The sequence below is a fragment of the Equus caballus genome, chromosome 5, assembly GCF_041296265.1.
Source record: "Equus caballus isolate H_3958 breed thoroughbred chromosome 5, TB-T2T, whole genome shotgun sequence".
In the NCBI taxonomy this organism is placed as follows: Eukaryota; Metazoa; Chordata; class Mammalia; order Perissodactyla; family Equidae; genus Equus; species Equus caballus.
The window spans coordinates 28402340-28430212 of NC_091688.1; the positions used below are offsets into that span (position 1 = coordinate 28402340).

The following is a 27873-nucleotide window of genomic DNA, read 5'->3' on the forward strand; positions in this document are numbered from 1 at the left end:
TGAATCGTTGGGTGAATACAAATATAAATTAATATAAATATTCTTTCCCTTCTTCATATTTATATCCTAAACTCACCCATATCTTTTGGCCCATATTAACCATGCACAGTACATTGTATTTACTATATTTCTTTCTCTACCTTTTTTTTTCTAGAGAACATGTGATTTCTCGATTCATTGTAACGTTTTTATACAGAATATAGACTATCTTAATTGATTTGCATTGAGAAAATTGTTCCCATTGTACAAGCAACTCAAAAATAAATCATCACTCTGCAAACTAGCTTTTCGCCACTGAGGAAGTTCTGGCTAGGACCTCAGAGATTTTTTAATAAGCTTGATACATAATTACTCAATGTATGACATTGGTATTAAGGATATTTTTAATAGCACTTGAAATAAATCATTGCAATATGACTTTAGGCAAGTCACTTAACTTTTATTAGGTTTCAATGACCTCAGTTTAAGAAGCATCTGGATAACTTTTTTTCCTGCGACAGAATATGCTTTTGAGCTCCCTCACACAGCAACATCATCCTGCAGTTTGTATGGGGGTGTGATGGAGGTGGGATCCCAACTTTGAAAAGTCATCTGCCTGGTCCTTCCTTCACTCAGTCATGAAAGCTTAATGGAACACGTGGAGGTTGTGGCCATCGTCACCCTTGTGAAACCACCAGCCTAGACAATCCCAGCAGAGTTACAGAGACACACATATCAGGAGCGCGTCCCACATTTCAGTCTCACCAACCGTGGGTAGGATGTACGTTAGGAGATGACTCTGTCTCGTGCCACACCTCTCTTGCTGACCCCAGCTGCTGTGCCACTAAACACCACTGGACATGTGTGGCGTATATTCTTTCTGCGCCTGGTCAGGGCCTGTATTTTCCCACATACTTCAGACAAACACAAACATAGGTCACTGGTGTGTGCCTACACAGGCAGATCCGGCAACGCTGTTGCATAGAAACTGCCTTTCCATCCACTCCTGTTGAATATATTGCTTGTCCAAAGGCAGATACAATTATATCATCTGATTTACTACATGTATTCATGCAGATATATGTGAAATTTTTATATGCCTTTGACAAGTAGAAGAGATCCTATGGAATTGTAATGAAACTCGTAAGTTACATACACAGAATTCAATTTTTATAGAAAGTAAAAATCAAAACAAACTACACATATCAACGCAAGTTGAAGTAAGTAGATGGAGATGCCAAAATTCACTTCAAGATATATGAAACCCAAAATGTTGCTGTGGGGGGAAATGGAGTCAACATTATATGGGATATGTTAAGAATAACACTAACAGGTGGTTGGGATAGATATCTTTCGTTGCATTAACTTATCACAAGCTAAGTAGAGTATATTCTCAAATTGACTCCACACTCTTCGAAGGGAATGGAAAACTGGTAGAGAGTAAAAGAAAAACGAGTAAAGTTTTACATAATTCTTTGAGGAAAAGCATCGAGGACAATTCAAATTGAAACAGATTGATGCATGACCTCAATAGATGCCTCAGTAAAAGAAAGATGCTGAGAAATGTGGCTGCCTCAATGTTTTTCTCTGCACCTCCGAGCCTGAACAAGGAGAAATTCTCAGATTTGAGAAACTGTTTGGAAGGATCAGCACAGGGAAGCCAAAAGCTGAAAGGGGCTGAGAAGGATGGTCTCCTTCCTTAGAGACCTTCACAGAGGATCAGGGCAGCCTTGGAGCTCCAGCATAGAGAGCCTTGTGCTTTGTGGTCAGCGACTCTACGGTGGTGTGGGGTCTGATAAAGCTTCCTGACTTCCAGATGACCTCATTTTAGGGGACCTTATTTCCACCAGAAGAGAAGAATCGCAGCCTCCTCACCTCCAGCGTTATTAAGAACAACTTTGTTTTCAATAGATCGGTTTGTTGTTCACTTATTTCTCCTCCCACCCACTTTGGGACCCTCCTCTTCCTCCTCAAGGCTGTATCTCTCCTTGCCTCCCACCCACAGTCATCTCCAGGGCCCATATGACTAAGGAAGTGGTTAACCAGACGCCATGCAGTAGAGCCCGCTCTTCTCGTGGGAGCTGCCTTTGTGGGACCATGTTCGGATGGGGCCTCTTTAGTGACCTGACCTCTTTAAACCATTCTTTCCATTCAGCTCATCCACATGGATTTGGAGAAAACTGGGTCATTGATAAGATGCCTCATGCGTCTCTTCCTCATCTCTTTCCATAGAAGAGGCAGTAACTATGCTCTTCCAAGAAAATATTCTGGCGGCCAGCCCGGTGGCATAGTGGTTAAGTTCTCATGCTCTGTTTCATCTGCCCGGGGTTCACAGGTTTGGATGCTGGGTGAAGACATACACATCACTCATCAGGCCATGCTATGGAAGCACCCCACAGACAAAACAGAGGATGACTGGTACAGATGTTAAGCTCAGGGTGAATCTTCCTTAAGCAATATGAGGAAGATTGGCAACGGAGGTAACCTCAGGGCCAATCTTCCTCAACAACAACAACAACAGAAATCCTCCCCTGAGTGCTGAGAACCTCCAGCAGTAAGAGGAGAAGAGATAAACCAGAGCTGGACAGAAGGAGCTAAAGGTTCAGATGGAGGAATCTACTCTGGGCCCTCCTGGTAGGATCCCTTCTCTGAAGGAGCGAAGCTTCCTGCCAGAAGCCACCAGGGACAAAGGACTTGCACTACAACTGCTGAGTCCTTCTCCCTTGTTTGGTTTGCTGTATAGGTCTTTACTTTCAGGTAAAATTCACTATACATGCACACCAAGTACATAATTCACATTATAACTTTTGAGGGCCCTGGGCACTTTGTCTTCATGGGTCCCTTCATGCATAAACCATTAAAAAGTATATTCTACCACTGTTGGTATAAAAAAAATGTATTATTACTATTATATGTGAAAACATTGTCTTTGACCTAAAAGAACACTGCTTTTCATCTGATTTTAAAATAAATTCAAACATTTTCCTGTGCCTCTGGTGTGGATCCCTATGGCCCCCTGTGTGCCATCATGAGATGGAGGAGGAAGGGGAGGGGGTGGAGAGGGAGGATGTGGGAAGAGTAGGAGGGGCAGAGGAGGAGGAGGAGGGGCGAAAGGAAGAGGAAGCAGAAGAGCATGGAGAGCTCAATACCAAGGAGATGCAATTCCCTGGCCCCAGAATGGCAGCCCCTGTCTCTCTGGAACTCCCCCTTACCAGATTCTGCGCACACACCACCCCCCGACTCTGGTCTCTCCTCCTCCAGCCTCCCTTCTACCCACAGGAGCAGCCTCTCATTCCTCCTCCCACGCCCTGATCCTGAGGATTCTTTCCTTTTCCACTCAGTCTCCCCAAGCTTAGGCCCAAGTCCTTCACCCAGAGCAGGACTGTCCCCTCCCAACCACCGGCTCTCCAGGCCTTTACTTGCCAACCCTTGTCTTGTAGTTCTGGAGAGTCCAAAGCATAAACACGTCCCAGGAGAAAAGGAAGTGTGGGCCAGGTCTCCTCATGGAGTCATGGGTCCCCCTGCTGAACTGAATCCAGCCATCCCAGTTCATTCCAGTTGGATCTGTGAAGACATCAACCTTGAATGAGCGGGGAGAAGGGACACAGAAAACACACTGATGAGTACTTTAACATGTAAGCTTCCATCTATATATCCAATACATCACCTGCATTCAGTTTTGTTTTATTCCGTTCATATGAATTGGATAATCTGCATGCTTTGCTTTAAACATTTTCTTTTCTTTTTTTCTTTTCTTCCTCAGAAGTCTTGGGTAGGCATAACACAGGACCCCAGAATTCCACTCGTTGTTGTGTAATCTACCGTGCCCAGGACACCTGCTCAAGAAGGACCATAGCCTTGTTGTGTGAAAGATCCACAGACTGTAAACAACCAAAATGTCCACCATCAATAGAATGGATAACTAAATTGTGGTCTATTTCATTAGCAACCACAATGGAAGAATCACTGATGATTGTTAAATCCATAATTCTTAGTGAACAAAGCCAGGCATGAGAGAATATATGCTATATCATTACAGGTTAAAATCCAGACCTGTGAGGAGTGTGTAATAAACAAAATTATAAAATACGTGAACAAAGAATGAAACATCACGAAGATAAGATTGAGGTTACTGCTAAGGCCAAGGAGGGAGATGTGACAAGGAAGAGGCATCTGGGAAGCTTCTGGAAGCCTCGTACGTTCTAGGTATTGATCTAGGTGGGGGCTATGTTAACTTATAGCCATACATTTATGTTTTATGCAGCCTTCTGCATATTGTGTTACACAATTAAAGAAAAAATATCATTCTGTCAATGTACATCATGCAGGAAGCACAAACGATGCTAAGTGAGCAGTTGGGTTATCTTCATCTGCACAACACTGTGAGGTGTGGGGCACCATTACAGCCACGTGACCCACGAGGAAATCATAGGATGTAGCCCCTTGTCCCAGCAAGACCAGTGGTGGCACCAGGACTGGAGGAGGCCACGTCTGACAGAGACAATGCTGGCAACCACAGCCCTGACCTATTGTCCCTGGACCAACAGCGGTATCTCTGAGGAGCTTGGAACCCAGTCCATTCTAGAGCCATGGAATGAAGTGCCAAGCTTTTTGGGGTAGAGGTAGGAATAGAGAATTTTCCTAACTCGAGGAAGCTTTCAAAGCAGGAAGTGTGTGTGATAACCATGGCAGAGAAGGGAACTTCCCAGTTACCCCCAGGGATTATGTGGGCCCGTTGGGCAGAGCTCCTCAAGGGCAGGATTGCCAGAACATTCCAAATATCTCAGAGCCCTTAGACAAGCAATGCCCAAATGCAGAGGTGAGGGGATGGTGGCCTCCAACAGAAGTCAACAACCTGGGAAAGAACATACAGCCAGAGAAGAGGCAGAACCTACAGAAGATGGCCTGAGGTTCCCAGCAGCCACTTTCTCAGGTGTCCCCAAAAGCTCACCCTCCGTGGAAGCACATGGGAGAAACACACACACACTCCCTCACGGAGCGACAACAAAGGGAAAAACAACAGCTGACGCCAACAGTAGCAAAGCAGCAGACAGTGGAGACAATGGACCTGGCCAAGGCTGTTCCTCCTTTAAAGTGTGTGGTAGGCTTCGCGCGACATACAGGAGAGAACCTCACTGTCCACAGCAGGGAGTCAGCGGAAGAGCTAGAGTGGTAAATTTGAAAGGAAGGAAGAACAGATGGGGAAGAACCAAAAAGTAGAAAACGGAGCTAGAAGCTCGGGATCAAGGCGGCTCTCCTGGACTCCCAAATAGAATAAAACCCATACACCATAACTCCCCCCCACATATTACAAAGTCAATGTGGTAGAGTCAGGAAAATGGCAGAGAGAAGAAAATACGAGGGATAATCGAACCAGCTTACCCTGAGGAAGCACAGCCATTTGGGGGCTATCTGGGGAATTTGAAAACTTGCCTTCTCCCGCCTGGCATACCCTTATATTCCTTACGCCGTCCACTCACCTTCTCTAGAACCACCCCCACCGCCCTGCTCCCTGTAGCCCCCCAGACCTCCTCTACACAGAACTTGCACTCAAATTCATGCAACAGTCCTTGACTCGGTCCCAGTGGCTCAGGAAGTCTCATAGAGCAAGAGTAACGGACGTCTAAACAGCTGGCCCTGGAGCCGCGTCATCCACATGAGACACGCCCCACGCAGGACAGCGCCGGCGTTACTTTCCTTCCGGCCCATGCCCCGCCCCCTGCGCACAACTTCCCCGCCCACTCTACCCTCCCAGCCTTTGGCGGTCAGCAGACATAACAGGAAGTGACGTCCTCACCCTCCAGGTTTAGGCTGCCTGTGAAAGGTAAGGCCTCGTGTCCGTTGTTTTCTCTTCATCCAGAGAGAAACTTTGAAAACGAGCTCGAGCTCTTGAAAATGAAAAGCACAATAGTAGCGTAAGAACAACAACAACAAAGATTTGCAGGATCATGCCGAGGACGTATGCTAGAGATCAGAGCAAAAATTTTAAGGGACTAAAAGGGGAAGAAAGCTACTCGCCAAAGGCGGGTCTGGTAAGTCCAGGTTTGAGGAACAGGATTTCCAGGAACAGAGAGCTGTTACCACCGTCACAAGCTCACCACGGAGAAGTAATTGGGAGCAGCATCCCACAGTTTAGTGGGACGTGGCAGGGAGGGAAGGGCCACACACCTTTGTGGCAGGAGACCCCACAGAGCATTTCAAGTCCTCCATGCCTTTGGCCTCGGCTGCTGGGCACCAAAACCAGGTAAAGGCCTTTGCTACAGGATCCAGAGAAAAACATTCTAAAACACTATTTAAACTGGGTGGGATAATGACATCTTTATTTTGACTAATCTCTTTAAGAAATTAACACAATTTAATTAATTGCTTTATTGTGGTAACATTAGTTTATAACATCATGTAAATTCCAGGTGTACATCATCATATTTTGACTTCTGTATAGACTACATCGTGTTCACCACCGAAAGCCTAGTCGCCGTCCGTTACCATCCACACGTGCCCCTTTACCCTTTTCGCCCTCTCTCCATCCTCTTCCCCTCTGGTAACCAAGAGTCTGTTCTCTGTATCCATGAGTTTGTTAGTTTATCTCCCACATATGAGTGAAATCACTTCCTTTTGAATGTGGGTACATGAGAGTACTGTAACTTTGTCACCAACAAAGAATTCCAATTCTTATGATATCACGTTATGGTAGCTACAGATATGTCCACAGGATTCTTGGGCTCTTTCTCTGGAGCTGGCCAATGTGCCAAGGCAGAAGAGCCCTGGCTGAGGAAGCTTGGGGCTAGAGAGACGTTGTCGAGAGGATCAGTGCCTGCCTTCAGCTGGGTAATCCATGAGCTCCTTCATCTGTTAACTGAAGGGTTGGTGGTTCAAGCCCAGTTGGTCATACTGGGTTTTGACCGATTCCAGGTTCTTTTCAGATATGCTTGGGCTGCACATTGTCTCTTAACTAGCTTGTCTCTCAACCTTATCCTCAATCTCCGTACTTTAAATCAGACGTGGAAAAATCCTGCTTGAACTTGCAAGGTTCATGTTAGTTACTGAAGGGTTTTGGTAGAAAGAATTTTGTTTTAGGGGTAAAAGCAAGTTTTGGAGTTCCAGAGCCTATGTTTCTTAGAGACTGTGTGAATAATCTTTCTTGCCGAGGCTGGGTTTTTACAGCTGCTCGTTTCTGGAAACCTGATGTCAATACCCTTAAGTTAAATCATCAGGAACACACGTCTTATTGGACAAGTTGCATTTTTTATTCCTTGCAGCCAGAAAAAACACACCCCGTGGTCTAACCTATGAAAGGACTTGGGCTTCGGTTGGGTGATTTGGGGAGGATGGGAGGAAGCAGAGTGTGCCCCCTAGTGAATAGTGTGGTCCGCACGGGCAGTTCTATGATTGGAGTAAAGAGGTAACAGTCATTTCCTATGGAAAGAGGAGGATATTTGGGATGTTGTAGATTGCACAGTGACCTTGCCTTTGTCTGTGCCTGGACAGAATTATGAGGTAGCATTGTTTTGTCTCGTTTTTATCTAGATTTCGGAGTAATCTTGTGTGAGGCTTATGTTCTACGTCTGAGGTGATTTCCGACAGGAGAACTAAACAGTCAGGCTGTGTGTCAGAGCAGTGCAGCTGAGCAGCAGAAGCTGGTATTTTCTATCTCACTGGAAATCCCTAAAATAGAGAAGAAGGCAGAACACTCCAGTCTCACAAGCTGTAGGGGCAAACCTGGCTGGGTAACAGTGTGACTTTGACGAAGTTTCTTGACTTGTCTGTGGCTCAATTTCTCCTTTTAACATGTGTCGGATAGGAGTTCTTCCTGCATGGTTTGTCCCAGGTTTACATGAGACGTGCGGGTGAAGCATGGAGCCCAGAGCCTGGCACATAGTGAGTACTCAGCACATAGTAGCTCTTACCTTCCATCCCTATCAGCATTTCTTTGATCTGCCTTGTTCTTTTGAACAGCTGCGGGCCCTTTCAGGGTGCGGATGGAGCGTGACGAGTCAAGGTTCTCCAACTGAGGAACATGAAATTGGTTCCAGTGTCTATTTTTACAAACAGTGCTGCAGTGGACGTGTGTAGATCTGTATTTATACATCTCCATCACCGCCTGTGTAAGTGTTTCTCTAGTATATACGCCTGGAAAGAGAATTGCTCAGTTTAGAAATATGTTTGTACATACCTAATTTTTGTTTATTCCTGCCCTATGGCCTTGCAGCGAAGCTTTACCAATTCGTATTCCGAATCATTTAGGAGAATATTCTTGTCTCCACCCTCTTGCCAACACCGGATAGCATTTATTTTTGCCAACACCTATCACTTATTTTTGCCAACAATTAACCCCTTATTGAGAGATTTACCCAGTAAGTACACTCATTGGCATAACTTATCTGACATCCTGGAAAAGCTGAAATCAATAGGATTTTTCTCTATGCTCTTCTGTTTTCTGACTGCTGTGTTCTCTCAGATGATCTGGGCCAAGAGCAGTGCAAACATATCCCTCTTACTTGTTGGATGCTACTGCCTGTGGGTTCACACGCTGTTCTGGATTTTGAGGGTGAGGGGCTGGTTCACAGGAGAGGTTTGAGGTTGGGCTTACCTAACTTCCCTTGACAGAGAGGCCAGGCTCGAGCAATTGGGAACTCAGTCATTCTGAAAAGTGAGGTTTCCACGATGGGGCTTGAGAAAAATACAAATTGGTAAACAGAGACGTTTGAATTTTCATTAGAATGAGAGTTTAAAGGATAGATATTTTCTGTATTCCCAGTCCCAATAAGTGGGGAGGTTGCATTCAAAGGACTTTGTCTGGGGAACTTACTCTAGCGGCGGCTCTCTTGCTCTCCTTGAATTGGTTCGCCCATGCTGGTAACTGGCATTTGCTATAACACCTTGTCTGGTGAGTTCAGGAGAACAAGGAGCTAAACATAATCTGCAGTAGGAAACAGAGACAGCTGATGGATTCGTAGACAATATTCCGTGGAGTTAAGTGTTGTACCCTCTTTATTCTTTTAGAGGTCTGCTTGGTAACGTGAAAGAGACGTTCGTCCAGTACCTGAAATACCCTTCAGAGTGTGTTCCCATTACAAGGGCTTGGGAATAGTCACCTGAAGTGAGCACACCATTTCTACTGTGGTCTTTGATTTTTTTGCTTTATAGGGATTAGCATACATGTTTCTGAAAATTGAAAAGTCAGGAGAGTAGAGGTAAGTATCTGAATTAGTTCCTTATTGATGCATATTAACAGATTACAAAAACAGTGGTGTGAAACTTCACACGTTTGTTGTCTCACAGTTCTGTGGATCAGAATTCTAGAATGATGTGGCTGCGCTCTCTGCTGACAGAATTGGTCGGTATGTCCTCCCCACCTGAGTAGGTCTGATATTGATCATGTTGTGGTTCTATGTCACCTGAGAGGCTGCCCTCATCATCCGCTGTTTATCCCTGTCCCTCTTTATTAATATGATTTCTAGCAGTCACGGCATCTTTCAGCTCACCAAGGTGGCTTAGGAGAAAGCCTAGCTCTGTGGAGCCCCAGAATTGACCTCTGCCATATGTTTCTCCAAGAGGAGGCTAAAATAACAGAGGTCTTCATCAAGAAATGACCCCTATGAGGGCTGACATCCCCCAGTGATCAGAGCAGAGGAGAAAATCAAAGGACAAGGGAGACGCTAAAAGTCCAGACTGGGAAGCAGAGTCCTCTTTGCGTCCCACATCACTTAGGAACTCTTCCTGGACACGGGGATGTTTCCCATTGAAAGGTGACCTTGGACAAGGGACTTGCTGTGCTCAAAGCTGAGTCATTCTTCTTACCAATGGGAGTCTCAGAGTCTCCATCCTAGGCTTTTTAAAATTTTTAAATGATGAGGCTTTTTCCTTGTATGAGAATCTCCTTGGAATTTTGGTCTGAAATGTAGTTTCTTGGGCCTTGTCCCCATAAGTTTTGAACAAGCACCGCGTTGACTCTGACGTAGGGGTTCTTTAGCTCTGCAGCTGGTGCCCAGGGGTTAGAGCCCTGTCTGCTGCTTGATATCACGTTCAATCATCCAATACTGTAGTGGTCAATGCAGCTTCTGTACTTTACATTATACATTCTTCTCTATTGTACAGGGGATAGACGTGCTCAAAGCAGGCAATGAAATCATCCACTGAAGTATGTGTGGTCCACGGTGGAGCTGGTGTTTGAATCTTCCGCTGCCTTTCCTCAGGCTGTGCCTTTATTGCTTCCGCTCACACCTGGAATAGGATTTGAGTGGAAGTGTGATTGGAGTCGAAGGCATCAGGGAGGGTTAGTTATTCTTGGAAACTGTTATTTACCCATTTGATAAATATTTACTGAATGGCTTCTCTGTCAGGCCCTTGTGGAGGCACTGGGGAGATGGGGCGAACGGGTGGACAGAGTGCCCGCTCTCTGGAAGATGAGCTTCTGGCACGAGAGCCAGACATCTTACAGATAATCAAATAAATAGATTTTAATTTTGGCTGTGATAAATTTTATTTAATATTTCTGTGTTCCTTGGTCCCATGGTGTCAGCCAGGTGTGAAAACTGACTGAATATTAATAATAGGACTAAAGAACTGTGGTAAAAGATTTGTCCCTGGAAAGGTTCTTCAGCCGTTTTTGTTTGAACCGTGGAAATCCTCATGTTTGATCCACTGGCTCCTGAAATTCAGCTGTGGGTTCCTGGAGGGTGTGGCAGGCACTCTGGACGGGAAGCTTGTGGCCAAGGCTTACGTGGGGGCTCTGCTGTTGTCAAGGGTTGAGGGAGTGTGGGAACATCTCCTATTCCCTCCGGGCCTCACTTTCCCCATCGGTAAGATAAGGTTGTTAGTCAAATTCTCCAATGTCCCTTCCTGTTCAGTTTTCTCTGCATGGGAGACTGAGATGCATGTGGAATGTGCCCTGGGAACTGCGGGTGAGACCTGGCCTTGGTCCCTTCTCTGTGTGTCTCCTGTAGGAGCCTGAGCTGAGACCACATCTTGAAAACACAGAATTGAGGGAGCAGATGGAAGAAAGAAAGTCAGCAGGCTTGGAGGATGATGATAACCCAAAGAAGATTAAGGTGCTGGTGGAGGAGGTGCGTTGGCAAAGGAGGTGAGAATAAGGACAAGTTGAGTTCAGAGAAATCAAGGGACACTGAGGAATGAGTACAGCATCCTCCACTCCTCAAGGAGCAACCTAAGCTGAGCAGTGAGGACTGGGAGAGTAACTTACTCCACAGGGAACCTGTGCAACAGCCAGGGAGACCCAAGGATGGATCAGGTTTGGTTTCTCCTGCTGGGGAGCACCAATTCCAAGAAGAGGAGGGTGGCACCCCCGAGTCTCTTCGCCAGACCCCCCAGCCTTGACCTCAGTGCTGCCCTCACAGTGGAGGCCCTCCAAGTAAATGTGGGCTTAGAGGGATAAATGGTGTTTGGAGAAGGGTTGGAGATGTTCATTCTTACCTTAAGCAGTTGTGCCCTCGAGTCAGGAGGGGCCAGGATAATGGGACCCTTGCATCTGAAGCAGTGATAGTAATATTCTTTTGCATTTATAGTTGAATAAACCTTTAGCCACAATATCTCTTAAATATTTGTTGAGTGCCTCATTTTCCTTATGCTGTGATAAGGACTGGGAGTTCGCCTATTGGTAATATTTCCCTAAGGAAATCAAAGCAGTGAGAGGAAGAACACGAACAGATGGTTTCAACAAAATGCTAGGTCTCCTCAACTGGGGAGTTGCGGCAGCCCAGATGATGGGAGGGTAGGCCAAGGCCATCTCTTCCTAATGACAGAGTGAACCATTGTCAGGAATCCCTCAGGACAATCCGTTCTTCATCAGAGCTCACCACAGGTGAGTGTCCTCAGACGTGGAGAGTGTAGGGCAGACCCCATCCTAAGCAAGGTGATTTGCTCCATCTTGGGAGAAAGCAGAGCATCCCTGACAGGACATCGGGGACAGGAGTGTTGTTGAGATGATTGATGACTTGCAGCCGCTTTTGTTCAATCCGTTGCACAAATGTTGCTGAGAGCCTCCTCGAGTGCTTGACTCGGTGCTAGGGGTCATGAACGCAGAGATGAATCAAAATTATCCCAACCTCCCGGAGCTCTCGGTCTAGTACCAGGAAGTCATGAGAAGTGTAGTGGTGGTGGATTCCTTGGAGGAAGTGGCCAGTGCTACCCAGAGATGACCTCAGTGGTTTTCCTGGACCCCCTTCTGCTTTTTCCGACAGCTGGATGACCTGTCCTGACCCACGACCCTGAACCTCAGCCAGATTGCAGCCTCTCCGAACCAATGCTTGGACTCCATGTTGGCTCCAAGCCCTCAACACTGCCAAAGTCTCCAGAGGAAACAGCTGGTGTCACAGCTACTGACTGTGTCCTGGCCAGCTGGAGAAATAAAGAGGCAAGTTAATCTGTCCTTTTCTTATTATTTCTTATTTTTCATTTTTTCTTGACGTAACTTTGGTTTTGTCACATTTTATAGATTTCAGGTATACATCATTATAACTTGACTTCTGTATATACTACATCGTGTTCACCACCAAAAGGTTTCCATTCGTTACCATACAAATGGATGGATTTTAAAGTCATTATGCTACATGAAGGAACGCAGACATGAAAGGATACAGGTATGGTTCCATTTGCATAAAGTCGTTAAAGTGCCAAGCCATCTGTAAGGACAGTGGTTGCCTGGAGCTGAGGGTTGAGGGGGTGACGGACTGCAAAGGGACAAAGGAATGCTGTGAGATCATGGAAATGCCCTGCACCTCGATTGGGGCAGTAGTTTCATTAGTGTTTACGGCTGCTGAAATGCACCGAATTGTGTACTTTAAAGTGGTGCGGTCTATTGTACCTAAGTTGTACCTCAGTGGCATTCATATAGCAATGTACTGTATTTCTCCACATTAGCACTGAGTATTTAGAAAATGAAATTCAATAAAACACAATAGAGATTAACATTCACACATTCACAGTCATTAAATGCCTAAGAACACATATAGTGAAGATCCCTGAAAACTGTTTCTGAGAGAAATTAAAGAACACTAGATAAAGAGAAAAATATATATCAATTTCATAGATTGGAAGATTCCATATTGTAAGAATGTCACATCAAGATTGTTAATATTGTAGCAGGCATTGGGAGGGGATTTACCAGCTATTTCTAAAATGTATATGGAAATCAAAGTACCTGTAATAGCCAAGACAGCCTTGAAGAAGAATTAACTGGAGACACACTTTACTAGATTTCAAAAGAATTAGAGGACACACTCTACTAGATTTCAAAACTCACTTTAAAGCTACAGTAATTAATACACTATAGTATCGGTGGAAGTAGACGCCACACAAATGTATCATGTGAAAGAGCAGAGTGTAAGAAATTGACTCCCACGTATACAATTATTTGAGTTTTTAAAATAAAGTCACCAAGACACTTCACTGGGATAATGAAAGACGTTTTTGGTAAAAAGCTCTAGAATGAATGAGTATTTATTTAGAAATAAATTAATATTCACAACTACCTTCTACCACACACTGAGTGAATTGGAGATGTGAAAGTTAAAATGATAAAGGTTTTGGAGGAAAAATGGACATATTCTCATGAACAAGGAATAAGCAAAGAAATCTTAGACATAACACCAAGACACTCACCGTGGATGAAAATTTGAAGGTCAAACGAAACTGGTTTCTAACGCTCACTCCTCTCCTCCCTAGACTGTGACCCTGGAGTATTTTTTAACCTTTTTGAGCTTTTTTCCTCAAAAGGTTAAAGGATAAAACCTGGCTAATAAGACAGTGCATAGGATTAAATACGGTCACTTGAACAATAATAGACGCTAAGAACAAATTTGTCTCTGAGTCCTCCTTTACCCACTTTAAATGTGTAGACAGAAAGCAATTGGCAGAGAACAGACAAGATGTTCTAAAATCAGTATTTTCCCACCATTTCTAGAAAGAAGTCATGTATAGAGTACAAAGAATTAGAGGGGGGCAAGAGTCTTTTGAACAGCCATCCCCAAACCCGGAAGCAAGGCTAGTTTCTCTCTAAGACCAGAGATGGAAGTCTAGACCCTATCCAACCCCCACAGTCTTCTCTGTCTGGAGCGGAATGAGGAAGTCCACTAGGTTCAGAATAACCTGGACCCTTGAGCGTTCCTCAGAAAGACACTCCATCAGTTCTTCAACTCCAAAGATATTGAACAAATTTTGAAACCAGGAGAGGTCAAGGAGAAACTGAAGCACATGATCAGGACTCTCACCTGAGTCAAAGCCAGGATAGTCATAAATACGATTTCCCAGATCTCTGCAACGGCACAGGGATGTTCCTTTGAAGTGACTGGCAGACCTGTGAATATCGGTCAGGAGGGATCCATATCAATTTATAGGACTCAAAATTCAAAAATATCCCTGTACCCTAACCCAGGAAAGTTCTTATTCAAAGCAATGTGGCGAAGAAAGCATAGGTGTAAATCTTCGTCATCTTTGATTAGATAATGATATCTTAGACGTGACAGCTAAAGCAAGAACAGTCAATGAATAAATAGATAAATTGGACTTCATCAAAATTGAAATCTTTTGTGCTTCAAAGGATGCTAATAAGGAAGTGAAAAGACAACGCACAGAATCAGAAAAAAACCGTTGCAAAACAGATATCTGACATGTGTCTAGTATTGACTCTTACAAGTCAATAATAAAAAGACAATCTAATTTATCAATGGGAAAAGGATTTGAATGGACATTTCTCCATAGACGATGTACAAATGGACAAGAAGCTCATGAAAAGATGTTTATCATTGATCATGAAGAAAACAGAACTGAAATCCACAATGAGATACCACTTCACACCCACTAGTGTGGCTGTAATTAAAAGATGGGCAACCACAAGTGTGGAGGAGGATGTGGAGAAATTGAAATCCTCATGCATTGCTAGTGGAAATGTAAAAAGGCGCAAACGCTTTGGAAAACGGCATGTCAGTTCCTCAAAGTTACATACAGCGTGGACATAGATGTAGCAATTCTACTCCTGGGTACATAGCAAGAGAATTGAAAACCCATGGTCACAAACAAACTTGCACATGAATATTCACAGCAGCATTACTCATAGTAGTAAAAGTGGAAACAAACCAAATGCCCTCAGCTGAAGAACGCACAAAATGGAGTATAGTCATAAAATGAAGTCTTATTCAAGGATAGAAAGAATAAAGTACAGATACCTGCCAAAATGTGGATGAACCTTGGCAACATTATGGCAAGTGAAGAAGCCAGACACCAAAGGCAACGTGTTTTATGATTCCATTGAGAATAGATGTGCAGAGTAGGCAAATCCCTATGGGGAGAAAGTAGATTAGCAATTGCCAAGGGCTGGAAGAAGGTGAGGAATAGGGAGTGACTGCCAATAGGGACGGGGTTTCTTTTGTGAGGTAAAGAAAATACTCCAGAACGAGATGGTGGTGATGGTGTCACAACCTTGTAAATAGACCAAAAGTCACTGCATTGTCCACAAAACGGAGAATTTTATAGCCTGAAAATTACATCATCATCGTAAAGCAATGTGTCTTTGCACATTCCCACGTCCTGTATTTTCATTAGCAACGTGTCCCAAGTTAATAGTCAGTGGCCAGGATAGGATGCTGTTAGCCTGTTGTGAAATATGTCAGATGGAAATATATCGGATGGAAACATTAAAATCAGGAAGTTTTTGGTAGAAATGAGGTATAGGCAGGAAGCATGTACGTGGAAAGACCTGACACAGAGTGAACTGGAAAATGTGGGAGGGGGTTTGGGGTGGAGGGGCACTCTAGCTGACACCTGGCTCCAGCACTTAGAGCGAGGGCACTTTGGGCTAGTCTCAGACCCTCTCTGTGTCTTGGTTTCTTCATCTGCAAACCAGGGAAAGGCCACGCTCTCCTCACAGATCGATCGTGAGGATTAGAAGTAGTATGTACGTGAAATGCTCATCCCCAAAACTGTGAGGAAGGTCGATGCTATCAGTAGGTCCTCAACCTGACTGTACATCTGAGCAACTTTAACAATAGATTCCAGGCCCCCTCAGCCCACTGAATCAGAGTCACTACAGATGAAGACTCTGGACTTGTATTTGTACTAACTCTCCCAGCTGATGCTTTTTTTTTTTTTTTTTCAATTTAAATAGGTTTAATTCCCCAAACCCAATAAAACTAAATGCAAGGTTGTTGAAGTTGTTTTTGCATTTGACCATGGAGTCATCTATGAAAATCAAATGTTTCAACTCAGAACTCTGATACACAGGAGTTCTAATGAAATAGTGAGGAAAGTGGTAAAATGTCGATACAGGAAGGCTCCAGACATAAGAAGCAACGGTGGGCTAGAGTTTGGGCTGAGAGGAAAGATGGCTTCCTGGGAGAGACAGGAATTCCTTCCACTTCGGGCCTCAGCAGCCACAGAGTGGAAGGCACTGGCAGGAGAGCTGGCACCGGAGATGGCAGAGATCTTCATCATAGAGTCCTTGGTGGCCTCAGAGCATAGTTGCCCCTTTGGTTATCTGCAGCTACCAGATGACCAAATGGCAGGTGCACCTTGGTGACCAGAGACGTTTCTGGAATGCAGATTTCAGTCCCCTTGGGGAATTCCCAGAGCTATTTCAAAGGAATTTGAAGAGAGTTAGGGTTCTTAAGAAATTGGTAGGAGTACAGCCAGGAACATTTGTCTTTGTAATATTGTTATAAGTCTTCAGTCAAATCCGTTCTTCTTGGTTTTTCAGTGATCCTCTTACCACTTGTTGTGAGCCTATGATGCTGATAGAATTAATATTCCAGGTAAGCTTAACATTTTAACAGGGTATTCCTGTGGGATGTTTTGATCCGAAGAGGTGAATTTTTAATGGCAGAAATTTAGACGCTGCAAGGGTATGCCTCGGCAGAGGACCTCTAATTTCTCGCAACAGGTATTCCATCTCTGCTTGACATATATTTCCTTTTTCTGTTAAATTAATTTTTATTGCAGTAATACTGGTTTATAACATTATATCAATTTTAGTGTACATCATTCTATTTCAACTTCTGTATCGACTCCATCAGATTCACCACCAGAAGTCTAGTTGTCATCAGTCACCCAGCATATGTGCCCCTTTACCCCTTTGCCCTCTCCCCTCCCCTCCCCCCTTCGCCTCTGGGAAACAGCAATTTATTCTCTGTGTTTATATGTTTATTTGTTGTTGTTGTTGTTTTATCTTCCATGTATGAGTGAAATCCTATGGCATTTGACTTTCTCCGTCAGACTTATTTCGCTTAGCATAATACTCTCAAGTTCCCTCCACGTTGTCAAAAATGGCAAGATTCCCTCTTTTTATGGCTGAGTAGTACTCCATGGTATGTGTGTGTGTGTGTGTGTGTGTATCACATCGTCTTTATCCATTCATCTGTTGATGGTCACTTAGGTTGCTTGCAAGTCTCAGCTGTTATGAATAATGCTCCCATGAAAATAGGGGTGCATAAATCTTTTGGAATCAGTGAGTTTGTGTTCTTTGGATAAATACACAGAAGTGGACTACCTGGATTATATGGTAGTTCTGTTTTTCGTTTTCTGAGAGATCTCCATGCTGTTTTCTCTAGTGGCTGCCCCAGTTTACATTCCCACCAGTAACATATGAGGGTTCCCTTTTCTCTACATCCTCTCCAACACTTATTTTCTTTTTCGTGATAGCCATTCTGACAAGCATGAGGTGATATCTCATTACGGTTTTGATTTGCGTTTCCCTAGGAATTAGTGCTGTAGAACGTCTTCTCAGGTGCCTATTGGCCACCTGAATACCTTGTTTGGAAAACTATCTGTTAAGATCCTCCGCACATGTTTTAATTGGGTTTTTCCTGTTTGTTTTGTTGTTGTTGAGTTGTATAAGTTCTTTCCATACTTTGCATATTAGCCCCTTATCTGATTTATGATTGGCAAATATCTTCTCCCAGTTGGTAATGGTCTTTTCATTGTGTTGATGGTATCCCTTGCCATGCTTAATATTCCCAAGAAATAAAAGGGGGACAGTTTTGTCTCGGTGTTTTTAGACACACACATAAGAAAGAACGGTGAGAATTATGCTTCGATATTTTTTGGAAACAGGTCACTATCAGCAGAAGGGCAGACAGCTATTGGGAGTGGTGGCTGAAAGGTGGTCCCCAACAGTGGTGGCCTTTGGAAGAGACCAGGCAGCCTTGGGTATCAGCACGGCCTAGGCAACTGGAAGGCAGGGGCTCCTCAGATTCCATGACACCCCCACCTTCCAATTGTGTTATTGCAACACCAGACCGTTAACTGGCGCACTGAGTCCTCTCTCCATCACTCCTGTCTGACTCTGAGCTACAGGTGGTGCTTGGGGCTCTGAGCTCTGAGATCTTCAACCTTGTCGTGGCAGTTACAGACTCTCAAGTGTTGTGGGGTATTGATCAAGTTGTCCTCAACAGTAAGTTAAGAATTCCTGTTTGGTGTAGTCTCATTTGGTTACTTTTTCATTTGTTTCCCTAGCCTGAGGAGATATAATATTCAGCAAGGTACTGCTAAGACCAGTGCCAAAGAGTGTACTGCCTCTGCTTTCTTCTAGGAGTTTATGGGTCCAGGTCTTCCATTCAAGTCTTTAATGCATTTTGAGTTCATTTCTCTGTGTGGTGTAAGATAAGGGTCTACGTTTGTTCTTTTGCATACGGCTGTGCAATTTCCCCGGGACCGTTTATCAAAGAGACTTTCCTTCCCTCCTTTGTATGGTCTCCGCTCTTTTGCTGAAAATTAGCTGTCAGTAGATGTGAAGGTTTATTTCTGTGCTCTCCATTCAGTTCCATTGATCTGTGTGTCTGTTTTCCTGCCACTATCATGACGTTTTGATTAATATAGCTTTGTAGTATATTTTGAAATCAGGGAATATGATCTCTCCGGCTTTGTTCTTTTGACTCAGGATGCTTTGGCTCCAGGTGAATCTTAAAATGATTGACTTGGGGGTAGGAAACACTGAACCGTATCACTTTTATGCAAAAGACAAAAGCAGGGCAGAGCAGAACAGCAAGGATATTTTCAGTCAAGTCTCTAAAGCAGGGGAGAAACTGTTGGAGCCCTCTAGAATGGAGAGGACCTGGCCCATCTGATTTCATTTTAATTTCATCCATTTTATAGCAGAGACATGAACCCTTGGGAAGATATCCTGAGGTAAGTGAGAGTGCACCTTGAAAATGGTGGGAGCCCTAATTTCAAATTCTGGCCTTCTTTGAATAGAAGTGAAAATTAGATTTTGCACATGGATGAGTCCAGTCTTCTCTGAGTCTGTCACCTTATGAAATAAATCCTATTACTCGTTAAACTTCAACAGTGGCATTTAAGTAAGAAAATCTTAGAAATATACTAGCCATCTAACAAAACACCAGAAAGTTAGCAAGTCCAACTCCATTCGAGTTCAGTACAGTTGGGTCCACTAGATCGCAGACTTTGAGATGTAAAGAAAAGAATGTCGGGTCCAACTGACACCAAAAGAGAGATCTCTTTAAAGCTTTACATGCATCTCAAACACCAAATCTTTCCACAGTGTGGTTGGAGGATGGTGTAGGGTAGAAAGAAGATGAGCTTCAAAAGCGGTTGATGCGGTCCTCTGTCCTTTACCTTGACATAAATGCTCAGTGGTACTTGGGCAGAGGCATCGCACCCTCAAATCAAAGTACTGGAGCAGCTAAACTGAAGAGACCAATGCTACCAGGGGTCTCCCAAGTCTCATCTTCACAAGACGCAGGTGGGAACAGATGACAAGAGTGTGAAGAGGGCGTTCAGGGTACAACTTTCCCTCCCTGCCTGTCCTCCTCTTCTCAACCTCAGCTTCTCTGTCTCTGAACCCCATTGCACATGTCCCCTGTGGGTGATCGACCATCCCTGAACCATGACCTTGAAATTCCACGTTCTGGTAGAGGAATATAACGGCAGGTCAGTAGCATGAGGACAGCTCGAAGGGATCTGTCCAGCAATAATCCATAAAACCTGCTCCGCATCCCTGTTCTGTTCCAAACATGAGTGAACTGAATGACGACAAGAAATAGCATCAGGTTGACAAGTGTTTGCAAAAGAAATGGGCACTACATGTATTCAGGATACACTCACAAACTACTGTGATCATTTTCAGAGCTGAAAAAGAGCTCTTGTGGGGTTACAATTCATAATATGTGGATATCCGGAAGCAACAAGTAGGAAAGATAGTGTTTATGGACATTTAAAAAACAACCACAAAAGCGGCCCACACATAGAGAAGGATTTTAGGAGGTAGAGATGTCACACTGACTTAAGTTTGAAGATAAGCCAACATGCTGCCCTAGTGAGGGGCAAGAAGTCGACACAACACAGGGATGCAGCAAGAGGAGTATTGTGAGTCAGGACAGAGAATAATTTTTTAACGAACTATTCATTCACTTAGTGTTCCACTCTGCTTTTGTCCCCTTTAATGGATGTAGAAAAACCTGGAGAAAGCCCAGCGAATAGCAGCATGAGAGTCTAAAAGTTTGCCATCTTTCACGTATGGGAAAACCTTAAGATCTGTTTACATTTAGAGAGAAAGTGGGGTGACTTCGTGACGGTGCTTCAGAAGACAAACCTTGTTGGGACACTGGTTTCTCTTTCTGTTTTGAGATGCACACAGGAATGGGCACTGAGAACTATGCTTAGATATTTTCTGGAAAGAGACAGGTCGGTAGTGTCAGGACAAGAGTAGACAGCTGCTTTGGGGTGATGCCCATCAGCAGTGGCCTTCAGAAAAGGCCGGGCAGCCTGGGGTAGCAGCAGGGCCTAGGCAACTGGAAGGCCGGGGCTCCTAAGATTCCATGACACCTCCACCTTCCAATTCTGTTATTGCAACGCCAGACCGTTAACTGGCACGCTGGGGCCTCTCTCCATCACTCCTGTCTGACTCTGAGTTACAGGCGGTGCCTGTGGCTCTGAGCTGTGGCATCTTGAACCTTGTTTGGCAGTTCCGGACCCTCAGCTGTTGTGGAGTGCTGATCAAGTCGTTCTCAACCGTGAGTTAAGAAGTCTTGTTTGACGTAGACCCATTTGTTTCTTCTTTCTTCTGTTTCCCTTGCCTGAGGAGACATGATAATCCAAAGGATACTGTGAAGACCAATGTCAAAGAGTGCACTGCCTATGTTTTCTTCTAATTTTCTGGTTTCAGGTCTTACATTCCAGTCCTTAATGCATTTTGAGTTCATTTTCTGTGTCGTGTAAGATAATGGTCTACTTTCATTCTTTTGCATGTGGCTGTCCAATTTCCCAGTAACATTTATTGAAGAGACGTTCCTTTCCCCACTGTACGTTCTTGGCTCTTTTGTCAAAGATTAGCTGTCCATAGATGTGAGGGTTTATGTCTGTGCTCTCCATTCAGTTCCATTGATCTTTGTGTCTGTTTTCTTTCCAGTATCATGATTTTTTTTTTTTTTGAGGAAGTTTAGTCCTCATCTAACATCTGCTACCAATCTTCACCTTTTTGCTGTGGAAGATTGGGCCTGAGCTGACATCCGTGCACATCTTCCTCTATTTTCTTTTCTGTAGGACCGGTGCCACAGCATGACTTGTTAAGCAGTGAGTAGGTCCACACCCTATATGGGAACTGGCGAACCCTGGGCCGCTGAAGTGGCACATGTGAGGCTCAAAGCACTCTACCTGCCAACGGGCTGGCCCCGTAATGTTTTGATTAATAGAGCTTGTAGTATATTTTGAAATCAGGGAGTACCATAACTCCAGCTTTGTTTCTTTTGTCTCAGGACTGCTTTGGATGCAGGTGCTTATTATAATGATTGACCTGGGGGTAGGAAACATGGAGCTGTGTGACTTTTATGCAAAATACAAAAGCAGGATAGAGCAGAACAACAAGGATACTTTCAATCAAGTCGCTAAAGCAGGGGAGAAACTGTTGGAGGACTCTAGAATGGAAGGGGACCTGGCCCATCTGACTGCATTTTAACTTCATCCATTTTATAGCATAGACATGAGGCCTTAGGGACATACACCTCAGGCACCAGGCACTCCACCTTGACAACAGTGAGAGCCATAATTTCAAATTCTAGCGTGCTTTGAGTAGAAGTGAAATTTACTCTTTCTGCTCATCAATGAGACCAATCTTCTCTGAGTCTCTCCCTTTACGAAGTAAATCCTGTCATTATTCATTCAAACTTCAACAGTGAGGTTTGAAGTCAGAAAATCGTATAAATATTCTAGCCACCTAACAAAACACCAGAAAGTTGGCAAGTCCATTCCAGTTCAGGACAGTTGGGCACACTAGACCACAGACTTTGAGACATAAAGAAAAGAATGTCACATCCAACTGACACCAAAAGAGAGATTTCTTTAAAGCTTTTCATGGCTCTGATACACCAATAGCATTCCACAGTGTCGTTGAAGGATGGCGTGGCGTGGGGAGGAGATGAGTTTCCAAAGCGGTTGATGCGGTCCTCTGTCCTTTACCTTGACATGAAAGCTCGGTGGTACATGGCCAGACCCATTGTGCCCTCAGCTCGGGCGAGTGCAGCAGCTAAACTGAAGAGACCAATGCCACAGGGGGTCTCCCAGGTCTCCTCTTCACAAGACCCAGGTGGGAAGAGATGACAAGAAAGTGAGCAGGGCATTCAGGGCACCACTTTCCCCTGCCTGCCTGTGCCTCTCTTGTCAACCTCAGCTTCTCTGTCACTGAACCCCATCACACACATACACTGTGGGCCATCCACCATCCCTGAACCATGACTTTGAAATTCCACATTCTGGTAGAGGAATATAACCGCAGGTCAGTAGCATGACGACAGCTCGAAGGGATCTGTCCAGCAACAATCCATCAACACTGCTCCGCATCCCTGATCTGTTCCAAACATGAGTGAACTGAATGACGGCAAGAAATAGCATCAGGTTGACAAGTGTTTGCAAAAGAAAGGGCCACTACGTGTATTCAGGATATACTCATAAACCACTGGATAAACTCATAATCATTTTCAGAGCTGGAAAAGAGCTCTTGTGGGACTAGAAGGCATAATATGTGGATATCCGGAAGCAGCAAGTAGGAAAGATAGTGTTTACAGACATTTAAAAAGTAACAACCACAAAAGCGGCCCACACATAGAGAAGGATTTTAGGAGGTAGAGATGTCACACTGACTTAAGTTTGAAGATAAGCCAACATGCTGCCCTAGTGAGGGGCAAGAAGTCGACACAACACAGGGATGCAGCAAGAGGAGTATTGTGAGTCAGGACAGAGAATAATTTTTTAACGAAGTATTCATTCACTTAGTATTACACTCTGCTTTTGTCCCTTTTAATGGATGTAGAAAAACCTGGAGAAAGCCCAGCGAATAGCAGCATGAGAGTCTAAAAGTTTGCCATCTTTCACGTATGTGAAAACCTTAAGATCGGTTTACATTTAGAGAGAAAGTGGGGTGACTTCGTGACGGTGCTTCAGAAAACAAACCTTGTTGGGACACTGGTTTCTCTTTCTGTTTTGAGATGCACACAGGAATGGGCACTGAGAACTATGCTTAGATATTTTCTGGAAAGAGACAGGTCGGTAGTGTCAGCACGAGAGTAGACAGCTGCTTTGGGGTGATGCCCATCTGCAGTGGCCTTCAGAAAAGGCCGGGCAGCCTGGGGTAGCAGCAGGGCCTAGGCAACTGGAAGGCAGGGGCTCCTAAGATTCCATGACACCTCCACCTTCCAATTCTGTTATTGCAACACCAGACCATTAACCGGCGCGCTGGGGCCTCTCTCCATCACTCCTGTCTGACTCTGAGCTGCAGGCGGTGCCTGTGGCTCTGAGCTCTGTCATCTTGAACCTTGTTTTGGCAGTTCCGGACCCTCAGCTGTTGTAGAGTGTTGATCTAGTTGTCCCCAACGGTAAGTTAAGGATTCCTGTGTAAACACCCCTCTGGCCTGATGAAACCTTTTTGTCTTTGCTTGTTTTTCACTCATTATATGTTTGGGTTTCTCTGCCCAGTCTCTGACTCTACCTCTTCTGCCAACATCACCATGGCCGTGTGTCCTCACGCTTTGTCTGATCCGAGGGCAGAGGTGACCCTCCAGGAGTCCAACCAGGAATTGCGTTCACAGCTGGCACAAAGCAAGCAGGACTTCCAAGCCCTCATGGAGGAATTCCTTGTATCCGAAGCTGCTGCCTACTCCCTGGCCACCGAGCTGCAGAAGCACAGTAAGTCTCCCAGGGCCGTGCTCCCCAGATGGGTGAGTGATCCCTGTCTGCCCTCTAAGACACTAAAATTTCTCCAGACTTTAGCCTCTGGTCCCTTTGTCAAAATAACTTTCATTCTGACCACAATCCAGGAAAGTCAGAGGTAGGTATTTTGCCCTCATTTTGCTGGGGATGGAGAGACTGATGCACAAAGAGTTTAGCAACTTTTTCAGATTTGCAGTGTGGTATAGGGCGGCTTTAGAATTCGAGTCCCAGACATCGATTGCTGGTGCAGCCACACAATTGCGTCTTCCTCTCAGGAAAGGGCTGCACTGTTTCTCTCAGCATCCTCTCTGTCCTTTACCACATCCTGCATCGCTCTTGGCCTAAATGTCTGGGACCAGTGAACTCCCTCAGGTCAAGCTTCTCTGAGGTCCCATGGGCAAAGCACTGTGCTACTTACAGTGGGAAAACAGATGATAGTAGCTGCTTTATAGGAGCTTAAAGATGAATATGCTCCTCACCGAAACTGTGCTATCCAGGAGTGACACCATCAAGACAGGGAATGCCCTGGTGAGAGGGAAGCCCTCTCTTCCAGGGCACGGGCTCTTCTTCCTGAGTCTGAGGAAGACGTTTGACACCCTGTGGTAAGGTTGGGGCTGTTTCTATGGAAACCAGAGACTCTGTCCCACCACCTGTGTCTCCCGCTCAGCTGGTGAACCCTCAGGGATGCAGGGCAGCCAACAGGTCCAGGTGACCTTGAGAGTCTGGGCTATGAGACCTGTGGCCAAATTGAGGCCACAAAGTGAGGTAGGTGGGGGAGACCACTAGCCCCAGGAAAACTCAAGCCAGTGTGTGAGGCAGGCCCTTCCCTGCCCCAGTCAGCCTCAAAACTGGAAGCTCGATTGCCTGTTCAGTGAGACTGGGCTGTAGTGACGACAAGAACCGTGACAACCAGGGCATGTGCACAGCAGAGTGTTTAGAAGGATCTTGACAACTCGGAGCCTGAATTGGGGTCGTTTCCTACAATTGCTTTTCAATAAGCCATTGAGGGGGGAGTAACTAAAATGGCTGACACAGAGAAAATCCAAGCCTGCCATTTAAAAAGTGAAGAGATGAGCTTTCAGGAAAGGACAAACGAAGTTTTATTTACATCCTGCCTTAGAATCACAGCGTAACTGTAGGAAACACATTTTGAAGCTGATGAAGAAGAAAGATATCACTTAAGACCTGGGTGTCAATGTAACACGGTGCAGTGGTGAAGAGCATGGACTCTGGGCCAGTCCTTCTGGGCTCCAATCCAAGCTGTGTGTCTTTCTGTGCCTCAGTTTCCTCCTCTGTTAATCCGGTGCTGTCATGGTACCTACTTGTTTCAGTTGTTGCAATGCATCACATGGATGATTTCTGTAAGTCCCTGTCACAGGGCCAACACTATTTGTTAGTTCTTCCTTCTATCGCTTTGAATTTAACACAAACTTTCTTAGTATCTGTGCACGTTTCCTTCAGAAATTTATGGGCAAATGCATAATATTTTACAGGGTTGAATCCATATAAATGTCTTTATCTTGGATGTACTTGACCTTGAAATTCTGAGCTCAAGGGAACCAACAGTCAGTAGAGTCCACCGGGCCTTCCCAAGCACACAGGCAATCGCTACTGCAGGCGCCTGCTTGGTGTTTCACTTAAGAGGCTGCGAGGCTTGGTAACGTGACTAAGGCCCACGACTCAGGGTCAGTCTCAGGGGATGGGAATTCTGCCTTTGTCAAATAGAAGTTAATGTATCTAGATACTTTCTGTGCCTTGGAGCTTCTCGTTCCTCAGCTCTAAAATGGGGAGTAGCCCAATGCTGTGTAGTAGTTTGGAGGCCGAGGAATAAGATGCGGAAATCCCAGTGTGGAGCCTGGTACTGGGCATGGACCCTGCTTCCTCCCTTGAAGGCAGTGACCACAGCAGCATGGCCAGCTTTCCACTGAGGCAGGGCTCTCTGTCCTTTTTCAGAGTGTGGAGAGTGCAAAGACATCATTGAATCCGTGCTTGGGGACAAGCTGCCTTTTGAGGAGGGGAAGCTGGCAGAGAAGTCAACGCTAGCCGAGAAGCTCAGGTAAGGAGGGCTGTGTGGGGGTAGGCTGGTGGGTAGCTGTGGGAAAAGCTGAAGTGGGGCAGGGAGCAACTTTGGGCCAAGAGAAGGCAGAAATGTACGTGGCAGGCACTTGTGTTCAAATGTTTATACAGCAACTAGGGAAAAGTAATTGGAAAATTATGGTCTCCAGTTCTTCAGAGGCTCACTTACTCTTTTTTTTCAAAACTATAAATTTTTGAACTGAAATTCACCAAACACGAATTTGCACAAATTGAGGTGAACAATTCGGTGGCATTTAGTACGTTGACAGTGTTGTGGCATCACCCGCTCATTTCCCTTTAATCACAATCACCGCCTGTCTCACGAGGGCTTGTTGTGTTTTCTTTCTAAAGAATTCTGTCTCCTTGACCCTGTCATTCTCGTGTTCTTTCCAGCTAACCCAGCTGTGCTCGTGCACATTTCTGTGTCTGGCTTTGTGTCCATTCACTGCAGAATGCACCCTGTGTATTTCAACATAGAAGCGGGCATGGCTGAAGGGGTTAACTGAAGAGACACGTTTTTAAAACAGGATTAGGAAGACACCTGGTTTTGTTGACAGCAGAAACAATGAGTAGGATGTCCAGGAATCTGACAGGAGCTCTCTCCGATACAGAGGAAACCTGTGCTTTACCTTCCTCTTTCTCTTTGCCACAGGCAAGTCGCCACACATCGGCCAGAATTCTCTGAGGACTCCTTGGGGGCAGTTCTCACAGAAATCTTGAAAATCTTTAGAATCTGTCACTCATCCCTTTGGACTCTCAAGTCTTCTCTTCTGTCCCACCTTAGGGAATCCAGTCTCCTAATTCAAGAGCAGGAACAGCAACTGGCCTATCTGCGGCACAAGTTACAGGAAGGGCGAGAAGTGCGGGCCCTGCTGAGTCAGCACCTCAATGACCTGCTGACACACAACGGCTCTGACGACCACCAAGGGCAGGCCTTCCGCCAGCAACTGGCTGAGGGATATAGGCTGGCCAAGCACCTTGCCCACATACTCGGCCCAGGTAAGGTGGCCACAGGCCCTCACTGCACTGAAATTCTCCAAGGTGCCTGGCTCACAAGACCCTCCACACCTCCCCTCGTAATGTTTTGACAAGCTGTCCCAGTTTGCGTGTTGCACTTGGGACCGTGGTAGGACCAGGACTGGCTAGGTGGGCGCAGAGAGCAGATATGCCCAGGGTGGAGGTCATAGTGGTGCAAGTGTCGGCTTCCTTCCTGATGGACTGTGACCTTTAGGGCAGGAGGCCACACCTACCTACTGTCAGAGGACACAAAAGAGGACGTGACAGGAGGCAGCTTGTTTGAGTGAAAAGAGCCTTGGACTAAGGGTGGCCATTCCCAGGCTCCAGCCTGAGAGCTGACGGTACTAACACTGGGTGAGAGATTGATTTTTACTTCATCCGTATCAATCTCCTCAGCAGTAAAATGGATCCAATAATCTGTTCACGGTAGCTGTAGTCCTCAAACGTAGGAATGTCTACGAATGCACTTCAGAACAAAGCAAGCCCCTCGCTCTGTGGGGTTGGGCAAGGTACTGGATGTGGTAGAACTTGGTGGTAGAGAGTTTAGACTGGAGACCTTTCCGTAGAGAGAATTTCCCTCCACAACACACAGAAGCCAACTTGGAGGGCCCTTAAAGTCCCCAGATGAGGGGTGTT

The 27873-nt window shown here is 45.2% G+C and overlaps 1 protein-coding gene and 1 long non-coding RNA gene across 19 annotated transcripts in view; one reads left to right on the top strand and one right to left on the bottom strand.

Moving 5' to 3' along the window:
- Window positions 1-5633, bottom strand: part of LOC138915075 (uncharacterized) — a 170896-nt gene extending 165263 nt beyond the window's left edge. Inside the window, exons 1-4 of one of the 5 annotated variants that reach the window (XR_011438588.1) lie at window positions 5362-5633; window positions 3647-3815; window positions 3403-3543; window positions 282-2323 (exon numbers count right to left, since the gene is read on the bottom strand). This is a non-coding gene — a long non-coding RNA (uncharacterized lncRNA). Of the gene's footprint in view, window positions 1-281; window positions 2324-3402; window positions 3544-3646; window positions 3861-5361 lie in introns of those variants that run through there. The other 4 variants (XR_011438591.1, XR_011438589.1, XR_011438590.1 and 1 more) reach the window with 4 other exon arrangements.
- A 125-nt stretch (window positions 5634-5758) lies between these two features.
- Window positions 5759-27873, top strand: part of LOC138924040 (neuroblastoma breakpoint family member 6-like protein) — a 31475-nt gene continuing 9360 nt past the window's right edge. For 5 of the 14 annotated variants that reach the window (XM_070266770.1, XM_070266775.1, XM_070266779.1 and 2 more), the window contains exons 1-3: window positions 21361-24120; window positions 26098-26200; window positions 27005-27219. In XM_070266770.1, coding sequence (XP_070122871.1) covers window positions 23850-24120; window positions 26098-26200; window positions 27005-27219 — 589 coding nt within the window. In that variant the 5' untranslated portion in view covers window positions 21361-23849. Of the gene's footprint in view, window positions 5804-7935; window positions 8085-8982; window positions 9174-9261; window positions 9321-10077; window positions 10256-10925; window positions 11046-12179; window positions 12353-12433; window positions 12579-16687; window positions 16743-20780; window positions 20958-21360; window positions 24121-26097; window positions 26201-27004; window positions 27220-27873 lie in introns of those variants that run through there. The other 9 variants (XM_070266780.1, XM_070266782.1, XM_070266777.1 and 6 more) reach the window with 9 other exon arrangements.